Consider the following 21769-nt stretch of genomic DNA (forward strand, 5'->3'; position numbering starts at 1 on the left):
ACCATCCTGCTGGGTGCAGGCAACTGCAGGGCAACAGAGAGGCCAAGCTGCTCCCATTCATCCAGCCAGGGCATTGGCCCCAAACTGAACTGTCTAGGTAGTTGCAAGGAAAAACAGATCTTGGGCAAGAGACAGAATGTGGTGTCAGTTCGTGTGCTCACCAGGAGCCCAATCTAAGAGCCATCAAAACCAAGGGAAAAAACTGCAGCTGATCTCGGCAGATGCTGACTTGGGCCTGCAGCGTGGCAGGGAGTCAGGGCTGCTCTGTCAGGACTTGCCTTGCTCTACTTCTGCCAAGACATCTCTTCCTGCAACAGTAACCTTAGCTGTGCATCCTGCAGGGAATCCCCAGCCCAGGCTGCACTCCTGCTCAGGTGACAATCAACCTTCCAAGGCTGATCAGCACTTCCCTTGCCCTGGGAGAAGAACTGGTTTGAAAGACACCGCCACAGTGCTCGCATTACTCTTGTACTCATCCTCCTCCCTGCATGGCTCTGGCCACATCCACTGCTCTGACTCTCCTCCAGCTGGTTCTTTTGCCTACACACCTCAGCATCCTCCTTGGCTGCCAGCAGGGCTTACAGCTGGGCAGCGTGACCTGCCTGTTCTCAACAAGAGGCTTGGGAGTTGCCTTTTGCAAGCCCTGCAAGACTGATCTCAGTCTCAGGCCAGTGCACAGCACTGGGTAGAGGAGCTCAGGGCCCATCGAGCCATCCCAAGGCTGCAGTAGCCAAAAAGCAGCTCAGAAATGAGCTCATGCTTCCCACTAAAAAGCACCAGCTCCTTACCCGTATTTGGAGTGGGGACATTTTATGTGCTCGCACTCTTTCAGATGTGCCTCCAGGTTCATTTTCAGGAGAGGTGGGCAGCTGGGGTTATTGGGACAGCGAACTGGCCGGTAATCACAGCTGCTTTCATGATCTCTGCCCATGGAGAGAAGCAAAAGGAGGGAAAATCAACGATAAGCAAAAATTAATGGAAACAACACAGATCATCAGGAAAGGAGCACATCAGCCCTGTGAGACTGTCAAGTGATCAAAAGCCTCCTGCTCTAAGACTGCAATTACAGCTTTAAATTCTCATATGGACAGTAAGTTGAGAGTAATAGGCCACATTTATGCAGGGAACATCTACTTCTGCAGCTCATTGACTGAGCCTTCAGGCAGCTATCAACAACAGGCAATGGCCAGGTGATAGGGCAGACAGTGAATGCATTTAGGATGGGGAAGGAGATAGATTTCAGATACCTAGGACATAACTAGGGTAACTCCTCTTACAAAAAGAATCCCAAGGTCTCTGCTTGACCATAGCCACAGTGTTTCACCCTAGATGTGAGGTGGCTGTTTTCACTGTGTATCCCCTGTCCTGATGCTGAGACACTCAGGTGAGCTGGGAGCAGAGAACAGCATCCTTTCCCTGAGACGACTCCATCTGCCATCACCCTAAGACTGAGACATAGTGGAAAGAACTGTCCCCTCAAGTCACCCTGCCCATTCCCACACCCCTGCATGCCCCAGCAGAGCACTGCTAGCAAGAGCTGCACTATCCCCAGGAGCCGTGGGCCAGCTCAGACACGACAACAGATTGCTGGTGGTGGAGCACTTTCCCTGGAGATGTTGCATGCTGGTAACAAGCCACTTACTTCCTGGCACTCAGTTTAATTGTAAACGGACATCCACGGGGGTCCACCTCAAAGGCAGCGGGCTTGCTGCTGGCTGCAGGCCGGCAGCCATACTTGCAGTGAATGAAGAGCTCCCCGATCTGTTCGGCCACCGCAATGTTGTTAACCACTACGGTCAGTTTGGCATTGTCCACTGGGCACTTCTCTGCCAGGTGGGGAAGCAAGAGAGAGAGAGAGTCAGCAAGGGCTGAGACACAGCAGGAGATTTTACTTTTTTTGCCTTCTCTGGCCAAGATGGTCAACTCCATCTAAACAAACAACATCAATGCCGCTGTCCTCCATTTCTTTCCAGTGCTTTAAGTACATGGCAATGGAACAAGCCATGAATATTCCCACAAGGTCTGCAGACCACTATCTCTGGTTTGTCTTGGGGCTTGGTGAAAAGTTACAGTTTATGTTAATCCATGATAATTTGAGCTAGCTGCCAGTGAAAGGCGGCCACACTAATTCAGACTACCTTGTGCTTGCTGAGGTGTGAGAGTATTCACAGGCAGTGACCACAAATCAGCAGATGCCCCACACATAACCCATTCCTCACCCAGCTCCTCTGCTGCCAGTGGGGCACTGCAGGCCAGGGATGCTGCAGCGAAGCAAAGACACGAGCTTTGAGGGCAGGAGCAAAACCGAGCAACTCAGGATTGCAACTGCAAAGCCTTTTGCTACAAATCTGTGGGTTGGGATAGATACAGCACAATGTGGTGACAGAGGGTTAGCATGCAAAGCAGAGGGACCCCTCATGTGGAAGAGGAATGTCTTAAGGCAGAAAGAGCTGCTGTTTTGCTGAACTCCCCTGAGATCCTCCTCAGGGCTCACTGTTCTGGTAATACAAATCACTTGGCTTTGTGCTGAACAACGGCTTTCCAAGAGGGGCACAGGCTCGTGCCAAATAAAGTCTTTTTTTGTAGGTCAGAGTCCAAACCAAGTAGAAGCTGGTTAGGCCAGGCCAGCAGCCAGACACTTGGGCTCCACCAGGCTTCTGGAAGAGCTGGGTGAGCTAAAGCAGCTCTGTGTACTGCTGCGCAGGGGCTCAGTCAGTGGCCCGAGAGCTGGCACTAACGGGATGGGGGAGGAGGGGTTTGATGGGTTTCTGCCAAACACAGCCCCCCTGTTCCTCAGGCAGCCACAGAAAGCTTTCTGTCTGAAATCAGTGGGTCAGCTCTGGGCGAGACATGTATTATCCTGGGATTATCCATTGCATATTCCAGGATTTGAGAACATCCTGTGCCCAAGAGCCGGGCCTAGCCCTCTAGTGCCCATGCTACAGCGTGTACTATCAGAGCTCCCAGCTGCACAGCTACCCATGCCCCAGCCCCTCACTGCTGCAGTGCCAGCCTATGACTGACAGCTTGTTTTAAGCCCTTCAGACATCTTTCTGCAGGTTTCTTTTTTAAGTGAAAGCAAACAAACCAGAAAATAACAGCACTTTGGCTGTATCACACAAGAACAGTTCTGTACTCACCAGATGTTAAGGCACATCTTCTACAAAATGTGTGCTGTGGAGACAAAGAGGAACAGCAGTGTCAGCATAAAAAATATCAGACAAATTACTCCCTGTGGCTGACGATGGGAAAGGTGGGAGATACCAAAGCCTGTGGCACAGGGGCCTCAGCAGCTGTTCTGCCTGCTTTATACCTCAGTGTGCTCTTGAGTCTGCACCACAGGGCAAAAACCAGCTGCTTGCTCAGGCAGCTAGGAATGAAACACAGTTCCTGTTCCTGAGAAGTATTAAGTGCATAGTTTGAAGCTTTGAGGGTTCTGCCCTGTTCAAGATCAGGCCATGATCATGGTGCAAGACAAAGCCAGGGACATGTTCTGCCACACTTTGATACTCCTACCCTCCAAGTCTGCACACGGTTTCTCTTCTTCACCCTCCACTTATAGTCCATGTCATTCCTCTCATTTTCCTGAGGAGTCCTCAAGGGGAAGAGTAAGGGAAAATCTGGCCTCTCCCTGTCCTTGGCCAGTCAGCCCATCACATGTATCCGTCTGTAGCTCTTCTAACGTAGCTGAAGCTGTGCTGCTGTCAGGTGGATGGGACAGCTGGTTTGTAAGCCCATTAAATGTACCATAAATTTTGTCACTTTAAATAGTTCTCTATCTCTCTATTCTCACAGCAGGAATGTATGGTAACAATTTAACTTGATAAAGTAGCAAATTCAATCTAACATTCTAACGAATATAAAGAGAAGAACAAAAGCTGCAGCATTTTACTGGTCCTGAACTTGCCCCGTGGACTCCCTGGAGCTTCCTCAGCCACATTCCCCTGCCACAGGGCCAGCACTTGGCAGCAGCACTGGAGAAGCTGCAAGTCACTCTTCAGAGCCGTTATCTGCTGCCCTGTTCACGTGGCCTTTTCCTGCCCTGCACAGCTGCATGGTGCTCTCTCCACAGCTGCCAAACCAGGACTGAAAATGAAGCCAGTCTGCTTCCTGCAGCAGATTTTTTTTTTCCATATTAACCAGTAAATCTCAGTGTCTCCATGAAGAGCTGCTTACTGAAATGGTGCAGTTTCACTGCACCAACTTCCAACACCTTTGGGGATAGCACCCTCACTGCAATAAACAATTCTGCTCTCTGCTTTTGTTGCTACAGCTCTGTCCTAGCAATGAGAAGCACATCAGAAGCACTAGAGCCTGTCACAAAGCCATCTTTCTTCACAAGTAGCACAGAAGCAGCAATAATATACAGTTTCTATTAAATCCCTGTAAAATGGAATCTAGAAGAATATTCATAATACTTTGTGCCTTTCATTAGAGGATCTCAAATCCCTTTGCAAGCATTAAATAAATGAAGCTTCAAGCCATTCTTGTTTTATAAGAAACGCTTTCTTCACAACTGAAGAGCAGCTGTTCCTGGGGTACCCAGGAGGCAGCACCACTCTGCAGAGCCCTTCAGGACGGGAAAGTTTTAGACTTCGCTGAGGCTACACCAAAGGAGACTGAACATGGCCAGGATAAGAAAGCCAACAGTACAGCTTTCCTGGAAAAAGCAGCCCAATTTTAAGCAAGCCCCAGGCTTCTCTGGCTAACTGGAGAGTGCCCCGAACACCCCACTGCAGACTGGTTCAGAGCTGCCTCATGGCAAATCTGGTCCTACACCAGCCTGACTTCCCTGGATAGGGGCTGCCTCGTCTTTGCTCACTCAGGCTGATAGTCACTGGGGACAGTCACTGGGGACAGTTAGGGCTTGGCTATAGGTCACATAGGACATCTGTGGAACCCACACTCATGATTTGAAAGAGTACTGCCTTACCCCACAGGTTGTGATAACTGGATCCTTAAACACACTACAACACAGTTGGCAGCACAGCTTCACGGACGGTTGTTCAGCAAACACCAGTGGCTCCTGAAGAGGAGGAGAGAAAGGGACAGAGAGAGGACAGGGATTAGTCCAAACGCAAAAGCCTCCAGCTCTGCAGAAAGAACAAAACAACTCTTCAGCGGTGAGCCTTGGGGAGCCTGGGGCACTAAGTATTCCATTATCTCAAAATAAATTTTTGTCTGCATCTGCTGACCTCCAGCATGCAAGAGGTAGAGGAAGAATGAATTTGGGAATGGCTGGAGACCCTCAGTTCATCACAAACTGGCTGCCACCAGCATGTGGCAGGATCAGGATCTGACAGCAAACTGCACAGACCAACTTCTTTGCCAGAGTGACTCAAGTCACCTGAACTGCGTGAGCTGCACTGCCTGACACTTTTTGCTTGGGTGGACTGAACAGTGCATTGTCAAAAACGTCCCCTGTACTAAGCCTGAAGTTCAAAAGCAATTTTAAACCAACTTGCCTTTCTGTATTTTTGAAACATCCTGAAGGAAGGGCTCTTTCATTCCCTTATGAAGCAGAAACAACATTGTTTCTGCTGCAATGGGCCCATCTCTCCAGTTTTGTTTACCAACTAAAACTGCTGAAGCGCAGGCTCTGAGCACGTCCTCCTGGAGCAGCACAGCTCTCCACTCCATGCCAGAGCAGGGCTTCACATTTCAGAGCATTTCAAATCAATCACTGCAGTTTGGTCTGTCTTTTCATCCTGTGCTGCTCTCAGAACTGCAAACACAACCCCCTGGGTTCCAAAATATGAAACAAACTTTTATCCCTGATCTGTGGCAAAATGCCACCTGACCTTTTATGTATCCAGTCTGGGGTTAGTTACTGGGTCACAAGCTAAGCTCAGCTTAAAAGTATCCTCCTCCAATAAGAGTCACATGTGGACAATGCCTTGCACTCTCCTAGGGCTTACAATCAAGTCAGTGGGGTGCCACGCAGCCCTAAATGAGGGATGGGGCTCTGAATCACTGGGGAATTGTATTAGTCTTGCTGCCTGGGGCTAGACCACCAGCCTAAAGACTTGCAACCCCCTACTGTTCTGCAGCAGAGCCAGGGAATCACACATGGCTTTGCAAAGACTTTAAGTTTTTCTGAGAAGCAGAAAAGCCTCACCATTGTCCCCTCTTTACATATGGGGAAACGGTACACAAGGAAGCAAAGTAACTTACAGAAGTCAGTGGTGGAAACAAAATTAAAAACAGGAGCCCTGACAGCCAGGCTTTTAGTTGCCAGACACCACGAAAATCTGCCCATGATAGCTCTATGTGCTCACAAGAGTCCACTAAGTTACTCTTTTGACACTGAACTTCCTAATACTGCTTCTTCAGACAATCCCAAATACCTACTGGCTCCTCCTCTTCCTCATGGAGTGAGAACGTCGAGCGCAAGGACATGTTGGACTCAGAGTGCAATGAACGGACAGAGATAGCAGAGTCAGAGCGGCGTGGGGTGCTGATCGGAGGCTTCAAAGAGATAAAAACCAGTTCTTGTTACTGCAAATAATTCCCCGTGCTCCAAAACCATATACACAGACTTCAGGTGCAGTCCCCCCCTCCAAAAAACTCAGCCGCTCCATTTGTTCATCCACTCTGCCAAGCTGCACTGAGTGGCCCCCAGAAGTAGCACGTCTCGCTGCTGAGCGCCCTTCCCGGCAGCCGGGAACAGCGCACCATGTTCAGAGACAGGTCAGGCATCATTCAGCGTTAACTTACTAAACCAAGCTGACATCTAAATTCCAAGCACGTAACTTTCTCAAAAGTGCATTCGTTTGTATACTTACCGTGGGCACCTGCAAAGCAATGGTTTGGAAGAATTAATCCTTCACAGAAAGCTTTGTAAATCTCCCCCAGAGACAGCTACCAGCGTCTGCAATTTCTATAATCTCTGCAGCAGCACTTGTTGTTTCACTCGCTATCTAACTTCTGCCAAATTTCTTTGCGTAAGTGCGGAGACTTCCTTCTATTCAATTCAGTAACAGACTGGCTTTGTCGCTTCCTGCTCGGGAGGGGAGAGCTAAGTGGACATCGCATGCACCAATCAAGAAAAATCCCACTGGTTACAGCGGCCTTGGGATTGGCTTTGAGGGAATGCTGCACTGGAATATTAACCAGCAGCTCATCTCTAAGGGTGGAATATCAACCAGCAGCGTGTAGCCAAGATGCAATTCAGCATCAAAGCGAAACCAGAGACTCTTCAGACCAGGGGGTGATTGGATGTGGGGGTCTAGAGCAGCCGGTAGCGCAGCTACTGCTGGGTTACTCTGGAGGAGATGCTGCTGGGAAGAGTGCAGAGAAGCAATAAAAGTCTTCAAGGAGCAGAACAGATGGGCTGACAAAGAAATGGCAGAACGAAGCCATAAGCTTCAGATGCTTAGCATCAAGAGATGACCAATGCCCACGCTGCCTGCACCTGCACATATCACACCTATACGTGTCTTGACTGTAACCTACATCAGCTGCAAACTCTTAGAAGTGCTGGCTGGAAGGAGCTCTGGAGATCACTGGCCCTGCTGCCCACTCGAAGAGGGACTCTCCCTGGCCCTGGATCAGGTCAGCCCTGGCCCTGCCCAGCTGGAATGGGGAAAGCTGCACAGATGAGACTCTGCTGCCCTGGGTTCCTGTCCTGCACTACCTTGTGAGCAAAACTGTTTTTCCTCATGTTCAACCTAAATCTCCTGTGCTGCATTCTGTGTGCTTGCCCTGGGTGAAAGTGTGTGACATCAGACCCAAGGACAGACAAAAGCACTGTAAGAGGCCAGTGGGGCAGTCAGGAAATTCAGCAATGAAAGATGTAAGATGAGCTTCAGAGACTGCTGTCTTCCCCAGAGACAGACTATACTGCAGCCTGAGTGCAGTCCTTGCCAGGTTGCAGAAGAGGAGCAGACCAGGATCCTGCTGGTTCTTCACACTGCTCTGCTTCTTAATTTTTATGATAGTGGGATCCTAGGAGCTCAGAAATGCTGCATCTGCTTAGAAGCCAAAGCATAAAGCTCTTTTTCTTAAAGAAGGCATATTTATTGGCTAAATATGTAAAACTTGAGGAGGAATGGTTATAACAAAGTAAATCAATTTTATGTGTATCCATTAATTTTATTATTTTCCTCCACTAGTAACAGAAGTTATTAAAATAACAAGAATGACTGTGCACAGTTCCCATTCTGGAGGTGACACAGAAAGCAGGGCAGCAAAGGCAGGCTCTGCAGGGAGGCAGGTTTATCAAGAGCAACATCCCGTGTGTATCACTGATGGAGAGGAGAGGGACTGCAGCCCAAGACCACTTCCAGCAGGCAGGGGTGTGAGACACAGCCTTGCTAGGCTTCTGCAACACTGTAAGCTCAGCTCCCGGTGTCCTGGCTGGGCTAATGCTGGTGTACACTACGCAGAAGGAAAGCTGATGTGCTGAAAAAGGTCACTCCACTCAGGGTGTAGTGACAATGCTGAATGGCAGAGGTGTGTTCTGGCATTTATTGCCCCTCTAGGTATCTGCAGCATTTGTTTTTGACCACATGCACCAAAGCCAAGGAGCACCAGGCCCTACCATAGGGTTTGTGGTTCAAGGCCCACAGAGTTCAGCAGCAAGGCAGCACAAGTGGCACTGCTTCGGCCAGGCTAGGATTTGGGAGGATGTGTCAGGAGGGTCCCACCTCCCCACAGCTGCACCAGGGCTATTTCTGCACTAAACATCAAGTCCATCTTCAAACAGCCCAAGGATGGAGTGCTCAAACATCTTTAGATGGAAGATGAATAGCTTGTGGCTGGCCAGTAACTCAGTCCAGCCTCTAGTTCAGAGGTGACACTCCCCGTAAACAACAGAGACTTTGGACAGCCAGGCAGCTCTTCATCCATCAGTATACATTTGCCCCAATATTCAGCTGTAATCTTTAGGTGCAGTTCCCATCACGTCAGCTACAAAAGCAGTCTCCACGTGAAGGCTCTAGTACAGTCCTTGTTTCCACTCCCTGTAGGCATAGCAAGGCTGGGAACGCTGTTTTCAGGAAAGATGACAGCAGCCGCTCAATAATCCCTGCCTTGCACACAGAACACGCTGCTCTGCTTTTGGTGTCATTAACAGAAGCTTTAAAAAGACAGAAAAAGGGGTGGTGGAGGTCACAGGAGGGCTCTGACTTGTCTCCAGCTGTCTCTCTGATGGCTGACAAGCCCTTGGCAGCTTCTGGAGAAGGGAAAACTCAGCGATGAGGAAGGGAAATCCCAGATTATTTCTTGACAAAGCAAAGGAAGCTTTCTAAAAGGGTTAGTGAGAATTCGTCTGGAGCAGCAGGCAGAGCAGGGCTGTGGCACTTCTGGTTTGTTAGCACCCAGGGCTGCAGGCTGCTTCCTGAACCACTCATTAATCCTCTTGCTGTTTTTGCTTAAGAATATTTAGCATTCCAGGGAAGGTGGGCTGAGACTGTCCAAGAGGACAGAGGCTAGGTCCTAGGAGAGATCTCTCCTATTCTTGGCTGCATACCTCTATTTGCCACACTAGTTTTCAACAGAGTCAGGGAGTTTCTCCATTCGACATGGCTAAATATAAGGTTCCCAGCACCCCCTACTCCTCTGGAAAAATCCTCACCTGTGCTCTGTGAGAGCTGCACAGCTCATGAAAAGGGTGCAGTGAGCACAGCGCTCAGCCCACAGGATCAGTGCTGACAGCCAAGGGCTTCCTGGAACAGCGGCCCAGCACCATGGGGTCAGTGATGTGCTGGAGAGTTGCATTTGCCAAGGACATGAGGCAAATGTTCAAAGGACTTTTGGAAAAAACAAACACACGCTCACATAAAACACAGCAAGATCTCTGAGCAACAGAAGGAACATTATAGGATGCTGACAATAAAGCTCTTTGCAATCTGGTGTCAGATTTATTTTAAGAAGTGTTGTAGCTCCATACTGTTGCTGACCCCAGTCTCTGCCAGTGCCTAACTTCAGCAGCAGTGATCCATTTATCCCTGGCTTGGAAGCTGGGTCTCGTAACCTGACAAAGTCTACGACTTACTTAATTTGAAGAGTCTACTACTGACGTGCTTAAATCTAAATAGGAGCTTGTGGTTATGAGATGTGGCTGGAGCACTAGAGATAGAAGATCAAGGTCTTGGAGCTATCTGTCCATTCACTGAGGTTTGCTTTGCTGTTGCTGTTCTTGATTTGATTGATTTAGCTGATTTAATTTCTCTTTAAGCAGCTAATCCTGAGGCCTACTGGATCACTAGATTCCTCCAAAAGAAGTTACTCAGAAGTGAGCGTGATGAATGAGAAAGCTGGGTTAAAAAACTGGGAAGTGCTTTTCTGCAAAGATATTGCGAGACATGGGAATGGTTTGTGTGAGAAGACCCCGATGTTGCAATCCCCAGGAGCAGAGCATAGTCTGTAGTGTCCAACATCCCACTCTGCAGGCTTCAGACCTGTTCCCTGTGGTCAGAAGCACCATCTGGAGGTGGAAAGAGGAATGGATTTTCTGGTCATAACTGCAGGGCCAGCTGTGCTGCTGGATGGTCCATCCAACGCACCCTGATTGAGACTGACTGGCCTCAGGCACAGCCCCAGACATCGCTGACAGCAGCTCTGTTTTCTCCCGAGCTCAGGAGACCCAGAGCACAGTGCTCATATCAGGGGGCAGAGGTACCCTCACAAGTGAGATTTGTAGCTCCTGGGCTTTGTAACCACATAACATTTTAAAGCAATCTGAAAATGAGCACCAGCAGCACCAGCCTAAAGCCCGAGGTCAGAAACAGTCTCTGCTTCCCCACTGCACCAACCCCGGGCGCAGCCAGGAAATGCTGAGGCTGGTCCTGCCTCTGGTGCAGACATCTGCCTCAGATATAATGCAGTGCGTGGGAACGATGAGGGAGGCAGAGAAGTCCAGAGGAGCACCAGACATGTCTCATTTGACATATAATCAAGCTAAGCCAGTCAGCAGGGGGGCTTCTGACAACACCTACCATGCCATCATCCTCATCTCGTGGGGAGTAGGTGAGTGTGCTGGAGGAGGATGGGGTCCGACGGTGCTGTTTAAAAGTATTGGTCCCGTCAGCTTTGAAGAGGGAAAAAAAAGAAAAAGAAAAAAAAGCAAGCATTTAGGCTCCTCAGTAACATTTCTGAGCTACAGGTCAGTCTCTGTAGCTGTATGTTCCTTGAAAAAGGAAAAGAATAGGGATTCCCCAAGTCCAGTTCTTGACCTAGACATATCAGTGCAGGCAGAACTATCCTGAACTCTGATAGCTTGCTGAAATGCATGCAGCCCTTTGAAGGTAGCTTGCCCGGAAAAGAACACAGATAATATTCTACCGGGTTCATAGGTTAAAAATACTATTAAAAGGAAACCTTATACTCCCACATATTTCAGTCACCAACAAAAATTGCTTCAATCAAGGGAGGTCTGGATATTCTTATAGCACAAGGGAAGCATGCTAAATTAAATTGGAGGTATTTGTATAAAGATTGTATTACTGACATATAAAATTTTAAATGTAAATATTCAGGAGTCCAAAAACATTTAGAGTCCAGAGTCCCGTACAAATGTAATCCAAACATTTTCCCTGGGCAGATGTTCATTTCCTTATCTAAATCAGTGTCAAATGCCACAGTTTATCTTTACTAAAGTAAGGATATTTTTATTCCAAAATGAAACCAGACCTTTTTCTACACTTACACCATGTGTCAGGGCTCAGACTTCTCACCTGCTGGGCTTTGAGGAACAAAGCACAAGAATTTTAAATGAGCAGGTACACTTGCATCCCCTCCTGTCTGAGCTAAAAATGGCCATGGTGGTTTTGCCAAAGTGTCCAGAGTGACTCACAGTCAGACAGAGAGTGAAGGTGGGAATTGTCAGCGTTAGTAATGATTGCATGAGAAGTTACAGGGATAAATAAGATTTGGTATTGAGCTCTGTATCAAACTCTGTTGTACTATCCTAATTTCAGCAAGTGGCTTCCCAGTGGTACCGTTAAGTCTGCCTAATGGGAGAAAATTTCTGTGCATGCTCATTTCCATCATGCCTGGTGATCAGATGCCATGATTAAATAACACTTGGGCTGCAAAATACTAAAACTAGCACCTTGGCACCTGTCTGTAATGAACACAGTGATGCTCCCAACAGCTTTATGATTTGTAAAAACAACAAACCTGGTAGGAATCACACATAGTGCTTTGAGGAGAAGCTCTATGCATGAAATATACTCACCCTTTGTGATGGTTGTCACAGCAGAGTAGGCTGGCCCAAAAGTTGTTTCCATTCTTGTCTGAAATATTGACAAAACGAAGGTCAGTGTGTACCACTGCAGCACAGCCCACAGCCTTGCTACCTTTCCTGAATTGATGAAAAAAATGTACATACATATTCCCAACTTTTATCTGTGCATACTGTGATTGTTAAGAGCCAAGAAAACACCATCTTTTCAACAGGCATCATTTCCTCAAAAGAAAGGATGAGAACATAAGCAGCAGCCCTAGCCCCTATCCTCTGCCAACAACACCAAGCCTTACCCCGTTAGTGTTTTCGGAAGTACTGATGTTTGTTGTGCCACTGGAGAAACGATTGTAGCGAGCGTTCTTGTTTGAGCTCATAATCTAGGCCAGCATTTCTTAGTCATGGGAAGTTTGCTCTGTGAAAGAGGACAGAAAGAGAGTTAGGTTCATTGTATGTATTTTGCTGGGCTCAGAGAACACTCCTGTAGCATTAAGTCCAAGTGTTTACCTAAACTCACATAAACCTGGATTTTTCAGAAGCAGGTGGCAAGCACACAGTCAGGTTCTTTCAAATCATTCCTGGATGAGTGTTCAGCATTTTCTAAAAAAAACGATTATCATTTAAAATAACTCCTTAACTGACCAAATACTGGAACACCCATAATCATTAGCTGCTTTTACAAGTATACGACCGTTTTAACAGCAGATGAGACTTCTCAGGAGACTACTCGAAGATAGCACCCGACTGGCCATGATACACATCATCTTTTCAAAATGAGAGTATGTACTAGCTGTGACTCACAGTCCCAGCAGAGAAGAGCCCTATACACGCTCTGTATCTGGTCCTCTCTCCCTCCCCAGTTTCAGTTAGTTCAGAAAGCAGGTTACCCACTGCTTCCCAAAACAATTTGCACACAGCAGTGATTAGTAAAAGCAGGGTCCTAAAAGGGAGCCCCCACCACAAGTCAGCAACGGCAAACAAAGAGCAGACTGTACCATGGCAGGCAGGGGCATTTCAGCTGAGGCCACAGATGCAAGCATGATCTTTCAGCGTGCTGGGGAGCTGAGCGCATGGAAGGCACTCAGTGGGAGTTTTGCTATTTAATTCAAAAGCCCTGGGCCGTACTGCTGAACACAAAAGCCAGGGCTAGATCTTAGCTGAAAGCAAAAATCCCACATTTGATTTAGTTATATTTGCATTAAAGGAGTTCCTTCCAGCACGGTCTGAGCTACGAGGTCAAGGAAAGTATGAAAGAAACCTTACTTCAAGTAATTCTAGATCTCACTCCCAGTTTCTGCTCAGAAACAACCAGCAAAGTCTGGATCATCACCCAGAAAGAGAAATCCTCTCCCCCCAAAAGTCAGCAGTAGGGCTCATTTATCTTCCTCCATTGTTTATACAGTTTTTTACTATGTTCAAGTTTGCAAAGTCAAGTATTACACAATAATGATCTGCAGAAGTTTGCTTTCTTTAACCTCTGTTGAAACCTGATGCTGGCTTCAGGGCACAAGATTTTGCTGTTGTCCCAACGAATCTGACAAGATGCTCTCAAAGAGTGTCCTTTGGAGCCAGGGTACCCATAGGAAGGAGCTGCACCTCCTCTCTGCCATCACACAGAGATGCTTCTGGCTTGAGCAGATGTTTCCATCAGAGAAGACAATGGTTCAGCAGGACACTGAGCTCTCCTCCCAAGCTGCCCCTTCATCCTTGCAGCTGAAGGGTACTGCTTGCACTCACAGGCTGTCCCAGCCCGCCCAAGGAGAAAGGGACCCTGCACTCCAGGAATAAGCTGCTCAGGAAGGATCCTGATTAAGAGATCCCTTTCTGTCCAAGGTATAGTTAAGTCTTGGTATTCTCACTGCCAGCAGCAGAGTCCAAGGGCTAAACAGACAGACCAGACAGACATCTGCAGTGAGGACAGACAGGCCAAAAATGGTTTACTAAAACACAACCAAAATCCTTTTCTGCAGGACAAGAGCCAACCACCAGCGAAGGGCACCTCAGAAGAAACACCCCGCAGATGCCTGCAATCAGCCACTGCAGAGCTCCTGGTCCCCACTGAGATGGCACCAGGCTTTCTGGCTGGGCTTTTGCACTCCCACTGCTCACATTTTCAACTTTTGGGGAGGTGAAGCATCTTGGGTATTTCTAGCAATTAATTTTCTCTTATTTGAGGGTTACAAGCCCTAAATCTCTAAGCTCTTTATAAAGGAGACCACTGTGATTTCTCCGCTTTACAGAAAGGGAAACTGAGGCTCAGAGAGACACAATCACGCAACGTAGCTGTGACCTGAGACTTGCCCAGGGCCTCCTTAGTCCCAGCCCAAGAGCATACCCACCTTCCCTGCAAGCCCCAGCACGAGGCTGCCTGCACACAGAACTGGTCATATCCTGTGCTCACATTTTCAACATTGCAAAGGCGATACTCAGGATGCCCTCAGCCAATGCTCTGCTAATAGCCAACAGCTCAGCCACGCCTGACACAGCACTTCGTGTTGCTCGCTGCAGTTCTTTATCGGACAACTGTCAGGCAGACAGATTACAGCAGCAGCACAGCCCAGGAACTGCCACTCAGGACTAAACTCTCTAAAAAATTTGCAGTCTAAAACAAAAAAAAACCCAAACCAACCAACAAAACCCCAACCAAAAACCAACCAAACAAAAATCTCAAAACCAAACCCAAGACCATCTTAAAAATAGGGATCTGGATAATGTTTTCCACACATTTGAAAGCACTGTCCTGGCTGTTTGCAAATGCCAGATCCCTTAGGAGATGCTAAGCAGAGTTGCTGGAGTAGTCTCAAGAACAGCAGGAATGAAGTAGTGTTGTGCTGCTGCATCATGGAGACCTGCCGAGTTTAAAGCTGCGTTCCAACAAGTGAGAAGTTTGATATTGGCCATCAGGATCCTTTTAGTCTTTTCAGTGGTTCCTTAGAGCACAGATAGCAGAAGGCACAGGGAGGCTGAGTGCTGGGGAAAAGGGGAGCCAAAGCTTTTGAGTAACACTGGCCATGGCCCCACAAGATCTGAACCCCACTGAGCCCCTCACAACCTTGGGCAAGCCACTGGAGCTCTCTGCTTCCTCCCTGCACAAGTCTCTTTAGTTTACCTCTTCTGCACAGCACATCTGGACTACAAAATCTGAAGATGAAAGAATCTTTGGACATTTGTGCAGCACCTAGCACAAAAAGGTCTCCACCTCAGCTGGGGCCTCCAGATGATGCACTGCTCATAAATAAAAGCAAGTACTTCTATGAGTGATGACACAAACTGCCATATTTCCTATGATTTCATGCCTCAAGGTTGCATTATCTCATGTCTAATAACATGTACGTATCCCTAAAGTTTCCCTCTTATATAGGTTCCCGAAGTCTAACAATAAAGCTAAGGGATTCAGCATGCTCTTCCTCCCACATTAGGGTAGAAATAGAGGGACTCACTTTTCAGGGCTAAGAATTCACAAATCCTTCTTCAGACAACCTCAGCAGCATCTACCCGAACACCCTCTGTCTTGCACTACTCACAGGACAAGAGCAGGGATATGCTCCCACCTCACCAGTCGTGACAGCATTAAGGGAACATCACACATCAAATATTCCTACTGGGTTTTTAAGGCAAACAATCACCCCCAGATGGAAAGAGAGGAAGCCTATCCTTATGGAGGATTGTGGGCTGTCTGGAGACTCAGGCAAAAGCTTCACCCCCTTCTCATTTTCAGGGTATGTATTGCCTTCAATCATAACAGATGGAGACTCAAAAAAGCAATAGGAAAGCACTCACTGTGGAGCACAGAGAGACAGGAAAACCCAAGAATGAGGACAACAGTTTGAGTAGTTTTGTAATGTCATTAAACGTAGGATCAGATTTGCAACAGTGACATACAGACACTCGAGCTGCTGCAATCAGTAAGTTATGGCCTGTCAGCCAAGGATGAGTATGACCCTTTAAATAACTTTGAAACTTCTGTGCAGGCTAGGAGGTGTCCACCATGGTGCAGCTTACAGGGTAACCTCAGGCCACAGAACTGCTTACTGCTGAGAGGCATTAAGGAGGAACATCTCCAGTTTCACCCTGTCCCAAAGACCCACTGAAATGGATGCAAAATGCTTTCCAACTTCAACAGAGCTTGGATAAATCCAAAGCGAGGAAGGGAACACGGGCTGGAATACAGGCATTTTCCACTCATTGTATATAAGCATGTCCTCTACTCTGCAGCTTGGCTGAGCAACCTACCTGCAAGCAGCAGCAGGGAGCCTGCTTCATGTCTTCTCCAAACAGAAACCAGAAGAATGCAAGCAATGGAAAAAATGTCAAGTGGAACATCAGCCAGGCTGCAGAACACCAGCTGCCACATGAATATCTGATTTCAGCCCAAATCTCTGCAACCACCATATATAGGAAGCACTTCAATAGAGCAGACATCTCTCCAGAGCACTGTCTGACAGCTCCTTCACATCTCAAGCTCTCTTCCAAGAGGTACTGAGAAAGGGCTTTTCCAACTGTTATCAAAGAAGTTAAAAGGAGGCAGAAAAGAACTGGTGTTGTCAACATTAATACCAGCTTCCTACAGCACTCGGAAAAATCTCCACCAGATCTCTGAACCCTGGCTTGGCATTTGATCCCTACCAGCTACACCACCCTGTGCTCCCAGGCCTGGAAGATGAGCATCCCTCCCGGGTGGCTGGTGTTCCTCCCTGGGGCACCCTGCACGGGCCATGGGCAGCTCCTGCCCCTGGTCTGACTGCAGGCAGAGCTGCTCAGCCTGCGGGGTATGACCAGAACCGCATCCTGAGGAGATACAGACTATGACACAGTGAAATATCAAATATTTTGTGTTACAAAACACATGCGCTCTGTGACCTAGAAGGAAAACTAAGATTTACTGGAAATTGCAGAATCCTTTGGGCTGCTAAGTCCTTCTCTGAGGACCAAATACAAAGGGTCTCCAGAAATCCCCTGAGCATCTTCAGCAGCTCCGCAGAGCAATGGGTCAGAAGCCCTCATGTTGGAAACATTCTCCCAATTTTCCAGCCCAGGTCTCTGCAGGGTTAGGCTATGATTTACAGCAAAATGGGTTGCAGAGGCACCCTGACACCTGCAGTGAGAGGATAGGCTCTGTTTGCTCTGAAAAGACAAGGACTCTTGAAAGAACCTGTGTGTCCCAGCAGCACAACAGCACAGGACTCTGCCCTCTAAACTGGAGAGACGTGTGGATCCACACATCTGAAGATCACCTTGGGAACCCAGACTGTGATCCACACTCTCCTTGCCTAGAGTTTTTTTTTTTTTTTTAAAAACGCACAACTTTAGTGTTTTTGACAGCAAAAGAAAAAAAAAAAAAGACAAAAAAAAAGTCTACCCTGGAAAAAGGAAAATGTGGGGACCTGCTATTTGCTAAATCACACAGCTGATAGTAACCAGATGCGAGGGAAGGGAAAGGCTAGGTTTCAGCATTTGCACACCACAGGGATCAACTCAGGCTTTTGAGACTCAGCAAGAAGAAAAGCCTTAAAATTCCTACTTTAGTACTCCAGGCAAGGAAAAACCCAACCACCAGTAGCTGCAGAGACAGCTGGGGAAAGCAATGCTATTCCTCCCCACTGCAAAGGCGAACAAGATCAGCAATGGAGCAGTTTACTGCTGCCTGTTGCACACTGCTGCCAGCCCCACTGCTGCAGCTCAGACCAGGGAAGGGAATCACCTCCGAGACCAGTGGCCCAGCTAATCCTCTGGCCCGTGGTGGAGAGTTTGCCCACAAGAGGGGTGCGGTGGGACCGGCACAGGTACCTCAAGGGTGTCCCCTCCTCTCAGCCCCCAGAGCGCACACATACACCCCTGACTATTCCCAACACTCAGCAAAAGATCCTTACAACCAACCTCAAGATCAAGGTCAGGGCTTTGAGTGGGGACGTGGCAAGAGGAGAAGGGATGGCAGAGTATCCCGTCCTTCATAAACATCATGTAACCTGCCTGGCCCTGATTCAGAGCCAGTTCCTAATATGGGAACCACACTATTGCAGGCGCAATGGCACTGCTGGGGTTTGTGCTCCAGCTGCTCTCCGGGGCCAGACACAGGCATGGCACCGGATCCCACAGGTGAACAGTGGCACTGCTGGGGAGCAGCTGGCAGATGCAATGGCCCATGCTGCACAGCGTCTCTTTGCCAAGAAATCTGCAAGTGTCTCTGCCTTACGCAATCAACAGCCCGTAAAGCTCAGTGACATGTCCTACATCTGCTCGGCTTTCTTCCTTTTTTCCTCCCTCAGTTCATTGAAGCTGTCTCTAAGGTTATTCACTCCTGCAGAAACTGTTGGGCTGGCAAAATCATACACAGCAGGAGTGTTTGCTGGAAAGTGAGGCCAATGCATGCAGCTGGCCTCGTGAGAAAGGCAGGCATGGGGTTATCCTGCTCCAGCTGGGAACAGGCCGTGGGTGACGTGAATTTCCTTATTTCACTGCCTGGGTATTTATGGCAAAAGACATAAGCTTCTGCTCCTCTTACAACACTGCTGCCACAACGGGAAGGGTTACACATCCTTGAGATTATTGGCACATCACTGGGGAAATACTATTACAAAAGCTAAAATGCACTGTGCTGCTCCAACAGCCAAGCTCAACGGGACAAGGGACAGGCAAGGCAAGCAGATGCTGAGAGCAGGGGGTGCAGGTTTGTGGACTACACCCCTTCCTTGGCTGCATCACAAGCTCTCACACATCCAGGGCTCTTCTAGGGGAGCTAGCAGGGCTAGTAAATCCAGCCCCGTTTAGGCAGGCTCTGTCCACCTTGTCCTTCTGCAGTACCAAGGTGTTGCCTGCACTTTCTATCCATTAACTGATTCTCTGTGGCCCACAGCAACCTGCAATGGAATGTCTCTGACCAAAGCACAAATGAGACAAGATTCATCAGCTCTTCTACAGAGACAGCCACGGGACAGTCACTCCAGCTTTCCTGGTCAGTGTTTCTGGTGGAAACAGCACTCATTTCGTAAGTGCTTGCAAACTGCATTAACAGGATTTAAAGAACATGGTGACAAGGGCTATCAGCATCTAGTCTGACTTGTAAAACACGGGTCATAAGAATGTGCGTGAGCTACAGATGATCACTGAGATAGACATCTCTCAAGGCGGTCACAGGACAGGAAGCAGAGGGTGGAGCTCAATGGTCACTCTTCAGGTTAGAGGAGACTACGCAAGGGTTCCCCCAAGAACCACTGCTGAATAAGTTTTTCCAAGGTCATAGGTGAAGACGTTGACTAAGAGCAAGCAGTGAAATTGTTGAGTTTGCAGATGACACTAAGATCTTTTGAGTAGTCAAATACAGTGTTGATGGGCAGGAACTAAAAAAGAACCCCACAAAGCTGAGAAGACATAAAGGTTGCAGATGAGCTTTTATGGAGATAAATGTCAAGCAATGTGTCTAGGGAAAAATAATGTAAAGCAGGCCTATGCCATGCTCAGCTCTGCCCTGGCAGCTCCAACTCAGGAAAGAGATGCTGCAGTCTCTGTGGACAGTTAGCTGCAATTCTCAGCCCAGGCGGGCAGCAGCAAACAGGCCAACAAAACATTGAGCAGCATCACAAAAGCTGTGGAGAACAACCATGAGGGTGCCATTTGGGTGCTACATAAAACCTTGATGCACTTGTCTCCTGTGTGTTGTAGCAGTTCTGGTCTTTGCTTCGGAAGAAGGCCACAGCATAGTTAGAGAAACTTCAGGGACTGACAAATAAAATGATCAACGGGATGTAGTCCCTAGTCCAACTCCTCTGAGTGGTGGGAAAATATCAGGCAAAGGGATTGTAGAAAGTGGTCAGGTTCATGTGCTCTCCATGAATAGCATCCATTTACAGAACTGCTGAAGACAGACCTGGGGCTAGGCAGAGCAATGCTCTGACCCAGTTGGGCATTTCTTACACTTGGGGTGACCCAAGACCAGGCTCACATGCCGAGAGGTGCAGTCAGTACTAGAAGAACATAAAACATGAACAGAAGTTCAGCCTTTCCAACAGAGCATGGTACTTCCATCTGGTGGGTCTTAGCTTCTGTGGAACAGAAAGAATCTTTTTATTGTTTACAAGTTTTTGCATTGCTCTTAAAAGTCATACAAACTTTTCTGAGCTACTTAACGTGAGACCATAATTGTACTGAACTGTCATCAATAAATATAAAAGTGATTTTTTAATTGCTGCTACTTTTACCAGTGCTTCAATTGACTGCAGAGCTGAGAGAGCACATTCAACAGCTGTTTGAACACTGTCATTCCTTTGTGCAAATGCCATTCAGAAAGGTAAATCATTTTGTATTAGGTGCTTTTCCTAATGGGTAATGAGTCCTTGGGATAGAAAAATTTTTTGCAATACTTCATGTTAAAACCTGAAGCAGTAACTTTCAGATGTGTCTGTAACCGGATCAAAAATGATTGCTCTGGTGGAACAAAGCATCTAATCCCCCCCCCCCCCCCCCAAATAAAATCAAGTTATAAGTTAGAACAGAGGCCAATGTTTAATGCTGTTTCCATGACACAAAAGCTATACTTGAAGCTTTACTTCCATTTTAGGAAACCTGGAAGCATCCACCTATAAAACATTTTTCTTATGCATGAGGCCACAGACCAGGTTTTGGTAGTGCCCAACCCCTGCAACTGAGATCAGCTTGTCTTGGCTCAGTACCTACACGGTCACTGCTGGGGTGGCCAGGCTGGCAGAAACAAGCACAATCAGAGCTCTTCCACACAAAGACCTTAATCAAAAGGTGCTTTCAAAGTTGGCCCAAACATGACAGCGCTGCATGCTGTTCCTTTCACAGCTTGTGATCTTTCCCACATCCTCACTTGAAAACCAGAACCACTCAGGGACCTTCACATTATTAAATTGTGTATTTGTTTAAGAAAAAAAACCCACAAGACACAACCAAGCCCCCAAACCAACAATCTCCCACCCCTCCAAGACAAAATCTCAGTCCTGCTGCTGTTCCTTGAGAGGGAACAGCCATTTCCTCTGTGCGAGGCAGGTCACGATATAAGATATCATGCTTCAAAAGCTAAGAATAGTCACCTACACAAATCACACCAGAACTGGTGCTAACTGGTCCTCCTCAGCCTTGCTTGACAGAGAGCAAGCAGCTGCCAAGACCCCATGGGGTCCTGCGGACTAGCTGAGGCTCTGCTGCTGATTTCCCTGCCGCAAACTGGCCTGCAGGAATCCAGTAGATAGATGGGCTTGCAACTCATTTAAAAAAAACTCTTAAGACATGCCAGGTCAGCAGCAAAGCCTGGTTCTGGAGAGATTCAGCCTCTGTCCTGGCAGGGCAGCACATGACAAAGCAAAGCCTCTGCTCGGTGGGCTTCAATCTTGGTGGATCAGTTCAGGTGCAGCTGGAGGTCACACAGAAAACCCCTGTACAAACAGATCCGGAACTCCCTTGCATACCTCTCACCTCCGCCCGGTGCAGTGCCGACACAAGCACTTCAGCAAGGCTGTGACCAAGATACTTACTCATGAAAAACAGAAACTAATCCGTCCTCAGCCATTCTAGTCCCACCCTTGGCTGTTAATTTACCAAAGTTCAAAAGCTGCTCTCAACTGG

At 47.8% G+C, this 21769-nt stretch overlaps 1 protein-coding gene across 7 annotated transcripts in view; it reads right to left on the reverse strand.

Annotated features, from left to right (window-relative positions):
* The window catches only part of TRAF7 (TNF receptor associated factor 7), a 35642-nt gene that overhangs the window by 8858 nt on the left and 5015 nt on the right, over positions 1-21769 (reverse strand). For 3 of the 7 annotated variants that reach the window (XM_075767341.1, XM_075767342.1, XM_075767343.1), the window contains exons 2-10: positions 12695-12787; positions 12484-12602; positions 12182-12239; positions 10941-11032; positions 6352-6468; positions 4934-5026; positions 3141-3174; positions 1643-1826; positions 789-923 (exon numbers count right to left, since the gene is read on the reverse strand). In XM_075767341.1, coding sequence (XP_075623456.1) covers positions 789-923; positions 1643-1826; positions 3141-3174; positions 4934-5026; positions 6352-6468; positions 10941-11032; positions 12182-12239; positions 12484-12564 — 794 coding nt within the window. In that variant the 5' untranslated portion in view covers positions 12565-12602; positions 12695-12787. The remainder of the gene's footprint in view (positions 1-788; positions 924-1642; positions 1827-3140; positions 3175-4933; positions 5027-6351; positions 6469-10940; positions 11033-12181; positions 12240-12483; positions 12603-12694; positions 12788-21769) is intronic. The other 4 variants (XM_075767344.1, XM_075767345.1, XM_075767346.1 and 1 more) reach the window with 3 other exon arrangements.

The sequence above is a fragment of the Balearica regulorum genome, chromosome 15, assembly GCF_011004875.1.
Source record: "Balearica regulorum gibbericeps isolate bBalReg1 chromosome 15, bBalReg1.pri, whole genome shotgun sequence".
Lineage (NCBI taxonomy): Eukaryota > Metazoa > Chordata > Aves > Gruiformes > Gruidae > Balearica > Balearica regulorum.